At 47.0% G+C, this 15785-nt stretch overlaps 1 protein-coding gene across 8 annotated transcripts in view; it reads right to left on the bottom strand.

Moving 5' to 3' along the window:
• Nucleotides 1-15785, bottom strand: part of FAM178B (family with sequence similarity 178 member B) — a 178660-nt gene that overhangs the window by 97184 nt on the left and 65691 nt on the right. For 6 of the 8 annotated variants that reach the window (XR_014567558.1, XM_083753207.1, XM_083753206.1 and 3 more), the window contains one exon: nucleotides 12504-12636. Coding sequence is in view for 7 of the 8 variants with exons in the window: in XM_083753207.1 (XP_083609333.1) it covers nucleotides 12504-12636 (133 nt within the window). In the remaining variant the exon portion in view is untranslated. The remainder of the gene's footprint in view (nucleotides 1-12503; nucleotides 12637-15785) is intronic. The other 2 variants (XM_083753205.1, XM_083753203.1) reach the window with 1 other exon arrangement.

Genomic DNA, 15785 nt, shown 5'->3' with positions numbered 1-15785 from the left:
AACTCTTGTGTGATTGGTTAACTCTAAGTCACATGGGAGGTATCTCATTATCCATTTTGTTTTGTGGGTGAGTGACTTGGCTGTAATGGTGGCATCTCCATGAACACAGAAGAAGAGACCGTGTTAGAGAATTCTCCCTCTCGATGCAATAGAGGAGAGGAGTGCTCATGTTTCTGGATGAATGCATGTGAAGTTGATGCACAGAAGTTGATGTTCTCCCAAAGAAGCAGGAAGGAGAATGGGGAAACCTCTCAGAAGGAGCTGCATGGCCAAGGCGGGTCATGTGCAGAAGGCTGAGAGCAAGGACTGGAAAGAGAGAAAGACACCACTTGTTTGAATGTTTAAGGAAGAAGCTGTAATCTTCAACTAAGAAAAACCAAGCCCATGCTTGGATAAGCATGTGAAGGTAAATATTTTGCATATATCTTCTTTAGCTATATGTTATACAGGTAATAGCTTTTGAATAGTTTAACAAGTGTTTGGACACTGTTCTATTCTAATTTCAGGAAATAAAATTTCAAGATTTGGCTTCCTAGCTGCAATTTAGCTACTCTGCCAACCATAACTGGGAAGACGTCTCTGTTTCATCACAGCATTCATGACATCATCCAGCCCTTGACACAAGGGAGAATGGATTGCAAGTTGCAGGTTATGAAACTCCACACTGGATTTTTAGTGGCTAACAGCATAATTTGCGAGCTTTTTTGCAGAGAAAGTTTTGCTGCTCCGCCATGACATCCCTGCCAATTTGGATACAGTAACAGAACTGGAGGCCCCTTGACTGTCCTCGGGTCCAGTATTGGACCATTTCGACCGGATACTCCCTGCCAATGAGGACAGATTCCTCCGAGCTGGAAGGCCTACCACTTGCCCCCTTGACCCGTGCCCATCCTGGCTGATTAGAGCGTGTCCAGACGAGGTGCGGGTCTCCCTGGGTGATATCATCAATCAGTCCCTTAGAATCATAGAGTTGGAAGAGACCACAAGGGCCATCGAGTCCAACCCCCTGCCAAGCAGGAAACGCCATCAGAGCACTCCTGACATATGGTTGTCAAGCCTCTGCTTAAAGACCTCCAAAGAAGGAGACTCCACCACACTCCTTGGCAGCAAATTCCACTGTCGAGCAGCTCTTACTGTCAGGAAGTTCTTCCTAATGTTTAGGTGGAATCTTCTTTCTTGTAGTTTGGATCCATTGCTCTGTGTCCGCTTCTCTGGAGCAGCAGAAAACAACCTTTCTCCCTCCTCTATGTGACATCCTTTTATATATTCGAACATGACTATCATATCACCCCTTAACCTCCTCTTCTCCAGGCTAAACATGCCCAGCTCCCTTAGCCGTTCCTCATAAGGCATCGTTTCCAGGCCTTTGACCATTTTGGTTGCCCTCCTCTGGACACGTTCCAGTTTGTCAGTGTCCTTCTTGAACTGTGGTGCCCAGAACTGGACACAGTACTCCAGGTGAGGTCTGACCAGAGCAGAATACAGTGGCACTATTACTTCCCTTGATCTAGATGCTATACTCCTATTGATGCAGCCCAGAATTGCATTGGCTTTTTTAGCTGCCGCGTCACACTGTTGGCTCATGTCAAGTTTGTGGTCAACCAAGACTCCTAGATCCTTTTCACATGTACTGCTCTCAAGCCAGGTGTCACCCATCTTGTATTTGTGCCTCTCATTTTTTTTGCCCAAGTGCAATACTTTACATTTCTCCTTGTTAAAATTCATCTTGTGTGTTTTGGCCCAGTTCTCTAATCTGTCAAGTTCGTTTTGAGGTGTGATCCTGTCCTCTGGGGTGTTAGCCACCCCTCCCAGTTTGGTGTCATCTGCAAATTTGATCAGGATGCCCTTGAGTCCATCATCCAAGTCGTTGATAAAGATGTTGAATAAGACCGGGCCCAAGACAGAACCCTGTGGCACCCCACTAGTCACTCTTCTCCAGGATGAAGAGGAACCATTGATGAGCACCCTTTGGGTTTGGTCAGTCAGCCAGTTACAAATCCACTGAGTGGTAGCATAGTCAAGACCGCATTTTACCAGCTTCTTTACAAGAATATCATGGGGCACCTTGTCAAATGCCTTGCTGAAATCAAGGTAGGCTACATCCACTGCGTGCCCTTCATCTACCAGGCTTGTAATTCTGTCAAAAAAACGAGATCAGGTTAGTCTGACATGACTTATTTTTCATAAATCCATGCTGACTATTGGTGATCACAGCATTCCTTTCTAGGTGCTCACAGACTGTTTGCTTAATGATCTGCTCCAGAATCTTCCCTGGTATTGATGTCAGACTGACTGGGCGGTAATTATTTGGGTCCTCTCTTTTCCCCTTTTTGAAAATAGGGACAACATTTGCCCTCCTCCAGTCTGCCGGGACTTCGCCTGTTCTCTAGGAATTCTCAAAGATGACTGCCAGTGGTTCTGAGATCACATCTGCCAGTTCTTTTAATACTTGGCATAGGGACATTCCCAGGGGAGTTGAAGGAAGCAGTGGTGCATCTGCTCTTAAAGAAAACATCTCTAGATCCTTTAGATCTATCCAATTACCACCCAGTTTCGATTCTTCTGTACCTGGGTAAGGTAATTGAGAGAGCAGTTGCCAAACAGCTTGGCAGGTTTGTGGATGAGACATCGGCTCTGGATCCATTTCAGTCCGGCTTTCACCCTGGTTATGGGACCGAGATGTCTTTGGTCGCCCTAACAGATGATCTCCGTAGACAGCTGGATTGAGGCGGGTTGGGACTGCTGATTCTCTTAGATCTGTCGGCAGCCTTTGACATGGTCAATCATGATCTTTTGGACCACCGCCTTGCCGACATGGGGATTCAGGGCACAGTCCGACAATGGCTGTGCTCCTTTATCTCAGGTTGGGGACAGAGGGTGGCTCTAGGGAGGGAGTTGTTGCCGCACCACTCCTTGGTGTGTGGAGTCCCACAGGGCGCAATCCTTTCCCCAATGCTATTCAATATCTTTATGCGCCCCCTTGCCCAGACTTTTCGGAGTTTTGGTCTGGGTTGTCATCAATATGCTGATGACACCCAACTCTATCTGTTGATGGATGGCCATCCTGACTCGGCCCCAGACACACTGACCAGATGCTTGGAAGCTGTGGCTGGATGGCTGGGTGGGAGCCGGTTGAAGTTAAACCCTTTGAAGACAGAGGTCCTCTGACTGGGTCAGGAAGACATGGGGTTGGGGGGCCAACTCCCATCTCTTGCGGGGGCTCAATTAGTGCCAGCGCCTTCTGTCAAGAGCCTGGGCGTAACCTTTGACGCCACCCTTTCCATGGAGGCGCAGGTTGCAGCCACAACAAAGGTGGCATTTTTTCATCTCTGCCGTATCAAGCAGTTGGTCCCTTACCTTTCTCGCCCTGATCTGGCCACAGTGATCCATGCGACGGTCACCTCCAGGCTTGATTATTGTAACTCGCTCTATGTGGGGCTGCCCTTGAAGCTGACCCAGAAGCTCTAGCGGGTGCAGAACGCCGTGGCAAGGCTCCTTATGGGGTCCTTGCTGCGGGATAACATTCATCCAGTGCTTTACCAACTGCGCTGGTTTCCCAGTGGAGCACAGGGTCAGGTGTAAGGTGCTGGTTTTGACCTTTAAAGCCCTATATGGCCTAGGACCCACGTACCTACGGGACCGCCTCTCCTGGTATGCCCCACAGAGGACCTTAAGGCCACAAATGACAACACTTTGGAGGTCCCAAGTCGCAAGGTGGTTAGATTGGTCTCGACTAGGGCCAGGGCCTTTTCAGCAATGGCCCCAACTTGGTGGAACGCTCTGTCACAAGTGACTAGGACCCTGCGGGACTTGACATCTTTCCACAGGGCCTGCAAGACAGAGCTGTTCCACCTGGCCTTTGGTTTGGACTCAGACTGACCCTTATGTTTCCCTCCCCTTAGGCTTTGATCTATTGGCTACTTTTAAAATGAGGCTGCATTTTAAATTGCATTTTAACCTGTATTTTAAATTGGTTTTTTCCTATTATGTTTTTATTGTAATTTTACTGATGTTAGCCGCTCTGAGCAGTTATTATTATTATTATTATTATTAATCCTAACAATGTCTACTTACAAAAAGGGAAAGGTAGTTAGGATTGCAGCCTCAAACTTGATTTTTCAGGTATGCAGTGAGTCAGTCAAATCTTTTAAGAGAACACAGTATTTTGCCAGTCCCTCATGATAACAAAACAGGATTTTTCATTTCAGTTTAATATTTATTTCCCCATTTTTCTTTCTATAGAAACCAAATGCAAGCAAAAAAACTATATCAAAAACAGCAATATAAACCATTCAACAAACGGACGAACCCCATGAATGCTTCCTAGGCTGTTGGATTTTCCATTCCAGAGCAACGTGTTCCCCACGCATCCTCTGCTCAAATTGCTTAAAAGCAAACAAACACACACATTCCCACAGAGGTAAATGTTATGTTGCTACAGCCTTTGAAAGGACCTCAGCTATCTCTGCTCATGTAAATAAGTGGAAAGGTGTGAAGCGAATCAGAGCCTTGTGTGTTATGCTCATTCAGCCATGGGATTGCCGTTCTCCAGAAGCTCAGCTAAGGCCCCGTGACAGCTGCTAGATTCTCCCCTCCCAGAGCTATCAAGAGCTAAAGGAGCAAAGGGGAGAATAAGACATGGCATGAGCCCTTGGCTGCCATGTAAAAACAGCTCAATTCACTCTTGCTCAGGTGCAAAGTGATCAGGTGATGGTGGAGGAGGAGGAGGATTGGGGCAGAGCAAATCACAAAGGCCAAACGCAGCAGGAGGGGACCTGGCAGCCTGCCCAGGCGCTGGCAACAATAGAGCCTTAACAAAGCAAAGCCGCCTGTTAATCCCGTGGGTGGGAAGCCTCTTGACTGCCAGGCAGTGGAAGTTACACCTGGCTCTGCGCAGAGGCTTTAATCTCCCCCAGTTTGAGAGAATGGAGCAGAGAGGCTACCACTGGGCCCAAGGTCAAGGGTTTGGAAAGGGTCACAAGACGTCTCGTTCAAAGGGGGGAATTATGCACTCAATAGGTTATCAAGGACACACACAAAAGCAATCAGAGGGAAAAGGATGATGGGGAAAACAGCTTGCCGAGAACAGAAATTCTTCCTACTGAACAGTGGAAAATGTGGCCTCAGATTCTCAGTCACTTTTAAGAGCTGGGCTGGAGCAAGTCAGTGTTGCTGCTTGAGGCGAAGGACAAGATGGAGACCCCGATGTTCTATGTACAGAAGCCAGCTGGCCTGGCAGTTGAATCTTATTTCATTATATTTGAATGCAATAGTGTTCTCTATCACATCTGAGGGCAGCATCATTACCCTATATTGTTTTGTGGCTTGGCCCTCCCCCCAGGCCAGTTATCAGAGTGCAGAACAGGCGCATAGCATACATAGCTCTGGTCTCTCTCTCACACACAAAACGAGCACAGCCATGGGGCTGCCACGGCTGCCCTCCCAGCGCCTGCCACCCAAGACTAATGGCAGAGTCGGCCCTGTCCAAATGCCCTGCTACTCCTCCACTGCCCAGAGATGGAAGGACCAGCGTCTGGGCTGATGTCAAGCTTCAGAGGCACATGGCAAGCGTTAGGCAAAGGTGAAGTCATCACCTGAGATGACGGATTTTGCCTGCTTCTCAGAGTAGCAGAACTCCCTGGGGGCACCATTAGGAACTGAGGGGTGGGGGGAAGAGAAATTCAGGACAGTTTGAATTCCACTGTGATGTGAAAATACCTAATTTGCACTTTCCCAAACAATATGTGAACTGAAACCAGTCTTTGAAACTCCCATTGTTCTAGGCACATTTTGTGACAGGGAATTTCGTTAGCACAAGTAGTTTCTGAGCTCTGGGTACAGTACTGCGCCTAAGATTTCAGATTAAAACTGCAGAGTGGAAGGAAAGGAGGACCCTTTTCTGCCTCCCCACTTCCAGCTACTCTCTGAAGATTGGAGAAGAATATTAGGTGGGGGGGTGCAGGGTAAGGACTAGATCATGTGAAAATGAACATAATATTTTAGCTGCAGTTCATTCACTTCCAGTTTTGTATTCTTGTTGTATCGTGCCTAGACATTCTGTTGTTGAGTCCATAACATTGATTTAAGGTGCCTTTTAGCTCCTAGCTTTCATATCTCCGTTTCTAACACTGACTGAAACACAGCTGTCCTTTGACATTTGCATTTCTCCCAATGCTGTGATGCTGCAAAAACGTGTGCACAAGGGGCAAGTGTGCCCTTCACAGTTTGGGACCAGTTCACCTGCAAGACGGCTTTACCCCAGTATATATCCACTTGCCCTCGTTGATCTGCGGAGCTGGCACAAACCCAGTCCTAAAACTCATTCTGCATTTGTAAGAATACAGTCTTTGAGTGTGACAGCTCCCACACTCTGGAACTCCCTGCCTAGTGACGCCAGGCAGGCTCCATTTGCCACCTGCTCAAAACATTTTTCTTTAGGCAGGTCTACCTAATGTTTCTTTAGGCAGGTCTACCTAATGTGTTTTTAATTATTTTGAATGTTTTAAACAGCTGTCTTAAATGTTTTTTATTGATAATTTTATTGCTTGATTCTTTTTGTAAACAGCTTTCTGAGGGTGTTTTTTTTCTAAAAGCAAGTGTTACATAAATTTTATGAAATAAATAAAATAAATATATGAGTGAAAATAACATAGAACAATGCTTTGCAAAAATGTATGGATTAGTCAAAACTGCACACAAAAATATGCACATTAGGATAAATTTGTTCTAAATTGCTGATGAATATTCATTAGGACTTTTTAAAAATGGCAAATCAGAAACTGATGAAGAAATATGGATCACAAACAGTAAAAAGGAGCAACGGAGAGAAATTGACAGATTCGCCCCTCCCAGGCTGCAATGCCCCGCAAGGTCCTCCTAAACAAGCCCCCGGAAATGAAGTGGAACTAAGCAAGGGCCTCTCGGTGGGACTCGCACAAAACTTGGATTTTTAAAAAATCTCAAGTGCCAAAATGTCTCAGTCCAATCCTGTGGCCCTATTCCTTGGGTGCTATTTCCTGAATTTCTGTTTCTGTGCCAGGGGGCAACCCTGGGGTGTGAAAAGTCCAAATGATCTCACATAAGACACTATAAGAAGAATGTGGCAAATAGGAGACAGCTGTTATGTGTAAAGGTGATTAAAGGATCCTTAAACAACAAATTCACTTTTTAAAAAAGTTTTAACCTTTTGAAGTGACAGAGAAATGCATTGAAAAGTTTAGGATTGATGAGGAAGCTGTGGAAATATACCCTGCAAGCAAATCAGGATGAATTATGTTGTATAACTCATTGGTCTTCCGCTGGTGGGTCAGTACTGACTAATGAGTAAGAAAGATTAGGAAATGGGTTCTCCAATGCATGTTTGGATTAAAAGTGGGTCCTGGGACCCACTATTCCACCACGCAGCACAAAACCTCCGGATATAAACCTGCCAAGCCAAAGGCTTATACCGCCTAGCAGACTTCTACAAAAACAACAAACCCATATCAACACAAGAAATACAAGACAAACTAGGCTAACACACTACCAAATTACATGCCCTCTTTAAATAACTCAGTAGTAAAGTCAGGAGCAACTAGGCTCTTGACAACCTTCAAAAACCTCCTCCTAACAACAAAGAGACATGGCAAAGGGATGATATCCACAATATACAAAATACTGCTCCAAAACCCCACTAGATGTAATCAAAAAGCAATGGGAGGACAATATAGGTCATTAGATTACCCCACCCAGTGGAACAGGATGTGGTCTAAACCCCTCTTTAAATCCATAACAGCAAAAAGAAGTCACTTATCAGTGAAAAGAAAAGAACCCACTCTGATACGCACTTACAAGTAGTACCTAACACCATGGAAACTAGTGCTAATACGCCCAGGAACCTCACCAAAATGCTGGAGAGGATGCACCTCCACAGGCACATACCTTCACATGTGATGGGAATGTCTTAAAATCCAACTCTTCTGGAGGGCAATCATACAAGAAATATGCAAAATAACTAAACTAAACAAGTATTAGATAACTAAACAAGTATTAGAAGTCACCCCAGAACTGGCCCTACTAAACGCTTTCCAAGATAATAATGCCCACTCACACTATAAAGAGCTCATAACCCACCTACTTATGGCCTTATTAGAAAACGGCCTTATTAGAAACGGCCTTATTAGAAAACTAGCCAACAAACTGAAATTTACCCAGGGACAAATAGAAGACGACGCCTTCACCCTGGTATGGTTCCCCTTTATCACGTACACAGCCCAACAAGACAATGACAAGTATCCGCCGGCAGCATACGAATCAGTCGGGCTAAACTGATTCAAAAATACATACTCACACTCCTCTCACACATAAAAACAATTCTCACTACAGCCAACCAAAGACAACCAACCACACCCTAAGCCCCCCGCAACCTTTCTCACCACCAAGGAAACACAGCAAATGAATAGTAAGAGAACTCATACAAGTGACGCTGACACAACCCCCCCCCCCACTAAGTAGAAGAACAGAAGCATAACCACCTGACCCCACCCCACTCACCATTCCCCTCCCCCTCCCCCTTTTTTCTCCCTAATTGTTTAAAGCCATTCATGAACCAAGAACCTATACATTGACCACTAATAATGAAACATATGTTGTAAATATTTTCCCACATTAATATGCTATTTTAGTGATATACAAATGACATGAGAAAACTTGGTATACTTATTTGTATAACGTTATTCTTGTTTATAAAACCAAATAAATAAATAAATAAATAAATAAATAAATAAGTGGGTCCTGGGTCTGAAAAGGTTGAAGACACCTCATGTAACTGGCCTGTAAAGAACAAAAGCTCCACCAGCTTTTACTGATGTGCTTGACATTTCTAACTTGTTTTACTGCAATACTGTGCTTTTAGTTGGTAACGCACCTTGTGATATTTAGATATGAAAGTGTAGATTATAAACATTAAAATAAATAAGTAGCTATCTGCTATCATCTAACCACGATGTAAGCAAGGTGCAAGCAAATCAGGATGCCGCCTGGAAGGTCCCTCTCTTGGCAAAAGGGCTATTTGCCTCCCTTCAGCCTTTTAGAAAGGGGACCTAGCTCGTCGACTCGTGAGCCACCAAGCGCACCCTCTCCTGGGAAGGGCCCTGGGCTACAGCTGGGCCTGCACTCAATCTGGGCAGCAAACTTCCCTCCTAGCGTGGTTGCATGTGACAAGGCCTGAAACATCTGGCCCACCTTGCAACGTGGTTGCTCAGCACAGCTTTCCAGCACCCGCAAGCCCTCTGTTTCTCCTCCCCACCCTGGCTTTGTGGCTGCCTTTATGAACCTGGCTATCTTCTCTTTCCAGACTCCAATCATTTACTTGCTTCTTTGCTTCCCGGCCTGTTAATTACAGGCCTGATGTGGGCGAACAGAATAGAGGGAGGGGGTGTTATTTAGATGGATAACTGCTTTTGTTTCCTTCCCCCTGCCAGACTTTGGAAACTGGAAGAGGTGAGTTAAAAGAGGAAGATTTATACCAGGATCCTCTCCCTGCGGCTCACCACCAGGATTTATAACCTGCTCTGGTTCAAACTATGTTCAGGAACTGGTGGCTCATAAAAGTGAAGGACTGAGAGGTGCCAGCTGGGACCAGGTGGCAGCAGATGCCGGGAAAGACCCCCCCCCCCAGCCCTGCCGATGCTGGTCCTGGCCTCCAGCCATCTCCTTATTGCAGCTCTGGGCGTCCCACACATGGAGCCTTCTCAGTCCCTCTCAGTTCTTAATTTCAGCTCTCAGGCACTAACAGCCGTACTGAGTCAATGCTGGGCTCAGGGTGTCACAGCAGGGTTCTAAGGTACACAGCTAGGCATAAGCTAAGACGGCGTTGTCCCAACACTTGACCTGCCCTCTGAGCTGGGTGGGCATGGTGGTCATCCCAAGGCCTGGGACTGGGCAATAAAGAGAACGCTCCTGGGAGGAGGCTGGGTCTGCTCAGCCCAGTTGCTGTTGCATCCTTGGCAATGGAGGCGGAGACAATACGGCGGGCTCACTATCTAGTCTGGTCTCAGGGGAGCACTTCACGGATGAGCGGGGGTGTTGAAGTCATGCTGCTGCCGCATTGGAAACATCCAGTAACACGGAGGTGAGACTGAGAGTCCTAGAACTACACCTACAAGGCGCCACGACAATAGCAGCTGAGGAGCATGGGCCCCTGACAAGTTCTTGGACTTGAATTCACATCACAATGGTCAATTGTTGGGAATGACAGGAATTGTGTTACACAAATCAAAACACACCTGTCCTCCTAAATTCACTCTGAATTGTGCAATGCAGTTCTCCAACCCAAAAATGTGTACAAAAACTCCCCTTATATAAGAGAAAGTGTGCACAAAATGCACATATTGGCAAAAATAACATGCACTATAATTAGGAGAGATGCACACAAAAATATGCACAAATTTTCATTTGATTTATTTATTTATTTATTTATTGCAAAGTGATGTGAAAATGGGATGGACTGAATTTACAATTGGAAAAATGAGAAAGTGATAGAAACCAAAATTTGCAAGTTTATCCATCCCTAGTTTTCAGACCCAAAGGTCTGTCATTATGTCAACTTCTGTTCTGGGTCAGAGCAGAATCCAGTACATCCATCAGACTGGAAAAAGCCAACACTTTCTTTTTCTAGTCCTCATGGATGTGCAGATAAAACAGGGAGAAGGCTTAAAACTCAAATGTGAAAGTCAGTTCAGCAAAGTACTTGTGCTATTTCTTCCCCATACACCAGAATCATCCCAACTTGCCTTTGCTGCTCCACTGCCAACCTGCTTTGGGCTGCTCTCCATTGCTCATGGGGTGTGTGGATTCGAAACAACAAGCTGGGTGCTTAGTGAGGCAAACTCAGCATTGCTTTGCCCAATGCCAACCCCATCCACAACAACACACACCAATCTGCTTGTATAAAGAAAGGCCTTTTTCATGCTCACTGGACTGGTGCTGATAGGCAATGTAGTCCAAAATATCTAGAGCGAACCAAGTTGAGAAAGGCTGGTCTAGACGTAGTAACTGGGCAAGAATACCTCACGAAGGACAACATCACATAAAACGTTACACTACTGTCTGGTTTAGCCGGCCAGTCAAAGCTGTTTCCCGGGGTGTGGCCGCTGTCGCCTGCTGACAGCTTCTAGGAGCCACAGGTGAGAGCTGGGAGCAGGATGGGGACCAAAGGTGGAGAAACTATCCCTGAAGGAGCACAATGTCCCCCCCCCACTGAAGGTACTACCCTCCCCTAACACCCCATAAACCCTAAACCAGGCAAGGGTAGCCGATGGGTCCAAACCCTTGGTGAGTTAGGGACTTTCCCTGCATGCGAAGACAGGCTCTGGCGGATTGAATGGACGAGACCAAGAGTGAGTCCAATGGTCAAGAAGAACTGAAAGTCATTTGGCAGTGGCATTGCTCCCCATAATATACACATGTATTTCTTTGTCCCACTTTCCCTCTCTGGTTAAACAGTTTCTATAGGTTAGAAAATACAAAATCCAGCACATCTTGTTTACCAGCAGCAAAAGCAAGATGAGCACATACTATAGGCAATGATCCCTGTTTCAAATTACTTCCGACTCTGAAAAACAGCCATCTGTTTCTAGGCTTTGCCTTTCTTCAAAGATAGCAAACAGAATGTACAATTCCCAGGGTCCTCTGACTGGGAGTCATTACTATTAGACAGGTTAAAATTGGCTTAACTTTCTTGTTATATCATCCACCCAAGGTTTCTGCGCTCAGCAAGCAGCACAGAAATGTCCTGAAGCAGGAACCTATTGGTCCTCTTCCCAGGGCCAAATGCTTGCTGCTGCAGCATTCCTTGTCTCATGGTCAGAATGTCTCACAGGAAACAATCTGCAAAGCTGTACATTATTGCTTTAGAAACAGAGACAAAAATCCAGGGCTCATCACCTCCACAAGTTTCGAAGGCATCCAAACCAGCAGCATGGGGATGGAGGTTCAATTTGTTCATCTGATGGTCTTGCTTTCTCACCTCTCTACTTATTTTCACATATTACATTTATATCTCCCAAGGATTTACAGGAAGTTTCTCTGATCCTGGCCAGGCCCAGACCAGCTTACAGCTTACATCAGCCACCTCAGACCATTCACTCGGTCCTGCGTCAAAAGGGACGCGTCAGTGCAGCCCCAGTCCGCTGTGTCTACTGGTTCCAAGGACAAGAGAGCTGCTGCTGCTGCTGCTGCTGCTCCAATGACTTGAAAAGTTACATGAATATAGGAAATAGCCTTATACCAAGTCAGACAATGTGATGCATCTTAGCAGTGCAGTCTGTATTGTCTCGACCGACTGGCAGCAAATCCCCAGAGTTTCAGAGAGGAAGACATTCCCAGTCCAACCTGGAGATGCTAAGGAATATGGGACCTTCCTCATGCAAGGGAGTTGCTCTACCACAATGGCCCTTCCCCAAATTTCTTTAGAAGTTCAAAAAGAGTTCAAGCATGGTCCACAAAAATAAAACTTAACTCACTTTACTTCTTTAGGTCTGAATTCTGGCTGAACAAGCCCAGGAAGGTACAAGGCAGATGTACAGGCTCCCAAATTGTAGAAGGCTTGTGTGATGTCCTTCAGCATTGGGCACCAAAGATCTGGGATCTTGTCTGCTAATAAGAGGAAAAGAGTTTGAGTGTATCTATTTGGGGTTCTTTCAATTTCTTGTTTCTTCATTTTTTCTTGTAATATAGACATCTATTCACTTTGCCTAAATGCACATTTTTGCTAAGCAATTTTCCCTAATCGAATACATTTTTGTATTTTATTTTCACGAATATATGTATTTTAATGCAAACCTTACCCCAGTATATAAATTTTTGAATACATTATGTGGCTGGAGAACTTCACTGAAGGATGGCCGTGTTTCTGTTCATGTATTGTTTCATAAAGTGCAAATGAGGTAGGCTCACTTTTAAACAGGAACCTCTGGGCTCATCTACACTTCCACTTGCCCTGTGCCTAGAAATCAGTTTTCTGCTTGTCCCATGCTTTCTAGGCACGGGTTTTTCCCTCTTTGCCCCATTGTTTTCTGCTGAAAAACCCCACTCTGGCACTAAATCAGAACAAATGTCAATCCATAAAAAACCTGCCTGCTGTTTGTTCCAATTCTGAGCTAAACTGCGGGTTTTCTCAGGGGAAAGTTTCTCAGGGCAAATGAAGGCATAGATTCACCCAGAATCCAATTTCATTAGGTGTCCAGTTGCAGAACACAGGAACAGATCCTTGTCCCTTCTCCAGTGAGAAAGAAATATCAGAACCTTTCACTGATCTGGAGCATTTTGGTCTGGAACGTGAATAAGCAGCATCTCCTCCTGCATTTCAAGCAGCAAGCTTGAAGGAGATGGTGTTCCTTGCCACTTGCTTCTCCTTGCCTGGGGGGGGGGGGAGGGGGAGTGCTGCAGAAGTCAGCACCTTTATAAGCGCAAATCCGCAATACAAACTTATATGAGCTCTATGTTAGTTTAACTTTCATAACTTCTCTCTATTGAGGGTAGTAGCTTTTTGGGGTTAGATATCCACAGATTTAGAGCCCCTAGGTTTCTGGCAGTGGGGGACTATTCCCACAATAAATTTGGGCTGTGCACACACTGTACAAAGCACCTTCAAAGCACATTCTCCCCCTCAAAGAATTCTGGTTTAGCCCTCTTTTTTGTTAATTCATTAAATATGTACAATGCCCTTCATCTGAAGATCACAAGGGGGTTCACAACATAACAAAAGAACAAACAAAGCAAACCAATAGCCCACAAACACTGAAAGGGTCACAGAATGCCCAGCCAAGGCCCTGGTTACAGAGAAACGTGATTGCCTGGCGCCTGGAAATATGTAATGAAGGTGCCAGGCGAGACTCTCTGGGGAGAGCATCCCACAGATGCCCTGAGTGGCCTGTTGGTGGGTACATTGTCTTGCATGTTTTTGACATGCTGAGCAGCGGCGGAGCATATGCTACTGCCAGCCAGGGCAGGCAAGCAGAGGGAGCCCACTGCAGCCGCACCAGCCCAGCCCTCGCCACTGCTTCAAGGGCACACTCAGGCCGTCCTGCACAGCTTTGCAAGGTGCTGCAGGCCAGGGCAGGAGAGAGGCGGCAACTCTGCTGCTGCTGCTGCTTCTGCTGCTGCTGCCTCTCCTCCTCCAGGTCAGGCCTGCCCCGGGAATGGAGCCGTGACTGGTGGGGCGGTGGGCCATTGCAAGAAGCAGCTGTCTCCGCAGCTCTCTCTCGCGCTAGGGCCAGGCCTCAGAGACCCGGCTGGGTTCGGCTTCCCTCCCTGTGGCTCTGGCTACGATGAGGGGCCTGTCCTGGAGGCACCTCGGCACACCTGGGGCCGCAGCCCCCCATGCTACCTCACTGATGCCAAGGTTAGGGGGACTATGCTACAACCAACCACAAGTGACCAGAGAATCTGTATGTATTACAGCAAGTTTATATGCTCCTCTCACTCGGACTAAGAATTTGTTACCTTTGTCCCAAAAGAAACCAGAACTGCTGCCTGCCTGCCTGCCTGCCTGCCTGATGGATGAAGGAACAAGAGCCTTGTGAAAGCAGGCCTTGCCCCCACCCCAAGGCCAGGTGTGGTCGCCATTCTGCTGCCCCCACCCCCCCACCCCCGCCACCGCCACTTGGCTTAACTACCTCAGCTAGAAAGGCCAGAAGACCCCCACCCAAATCCCAGAGCGCTGAGGCCCCTTCCCTTCCGGTGTCTAAGCAGATAAGCAAGCAGGCTGCTCAGGGTGACTCAAGCCCTCATAGCACATAATTGCCTGAGGGAAACAAATCTTTACCATCAGACAAACCACTGCCTTTCTTTGCTGCAGCCATTTGCAGCTGGTGGGCTCCCCCTTCCCCACCCTTTGCTTCTTCGCCAGCTTAACAGATCCTCTAATTACCATGTAGGATGGGAGGAGGGAAACGGCGGCTTTTAGGAGCCGGGTGGCAAATTCCCTCCCTCCCTTTTCCCTCTTCACCTCACAATTACCTGACGCCTGGCTGGGCCATATCCTGAGCAATTTAGTTGCTGGGGTGGGAAGATTCTTGGGCTGGGGCAGGGTGGGGCGCAAGAGCAGCAACAAACTGCTGTGCATCTGGAAGGGATATGGAGGGTGGGGGCAGAGCAGCATCACACACGCAAGAGCGCTAGGAGTGGGAGAAATGAACGAGGGACGGAGCCAGATGTGGGCCTCCTGGGCAGACGGCTGGCTGGGAAGCTGGTGCTGCAAGGTTAGCAATATTGGGTCTGGGGAAGGGGCCAGTAGTCCAAGGAATGGAGAGCTGGATCCAGGAGATGGACCACCCGGTGACATCAGATACCCTAGCCAGATACCTTTTGGTGTGGAGCGGCCCCCAGCTCCGCCGTCTGTCAATGAGTGGCCTCCTCCTTCTGGGGAGGAGGCTGAAAGTAAATCAGATGCTGGGGAGGCATCAGGATAGCAGAGGCAGATTTAGGGCAGCATGACTGGTCCCCCCCCCCACTGGGTGCCAAGCTGAGGGAGGTGCTGCTGCACGCTGCATCCATGACGTAGTGCACATGCACAATGGAAGGCAAGAGGCATGGACGTGCCAAATTTTGGGCTCACACACTGTGCTGCGGAAATCTGAAAGACCAAAGGGTGCCCCTGAGCATGAGCACTGACACCACCTCTGTCTCCAAGGATATGGAGACGCCAACCCTGGCACAAATAAATCTTGCAGACCCAACCCACTCAAAGGATTGCCCATATCTGTTTGCCCAGTCCTGGGACTCCAGCTGCTTGCTGCACTAAC

The sequence above is a fragment of the Podarcis gaigeae genome (assembly GCF_964106915.1).
Source record: "Podarcis gaigeae genome assembly, chromosome: 8".
NCBI classification, from domain to species: Eukaryota; Metazoa; Chordata; class Lepidosauria; order Squamata; family Lacertidae; genus Podarcis; species Podarcis gaigeae.
The sequence above is the reverse complement of the archived record's forward strand: the minus strand, read 5'-3'. Positions and strand labels throughout refer to the sequence as shown.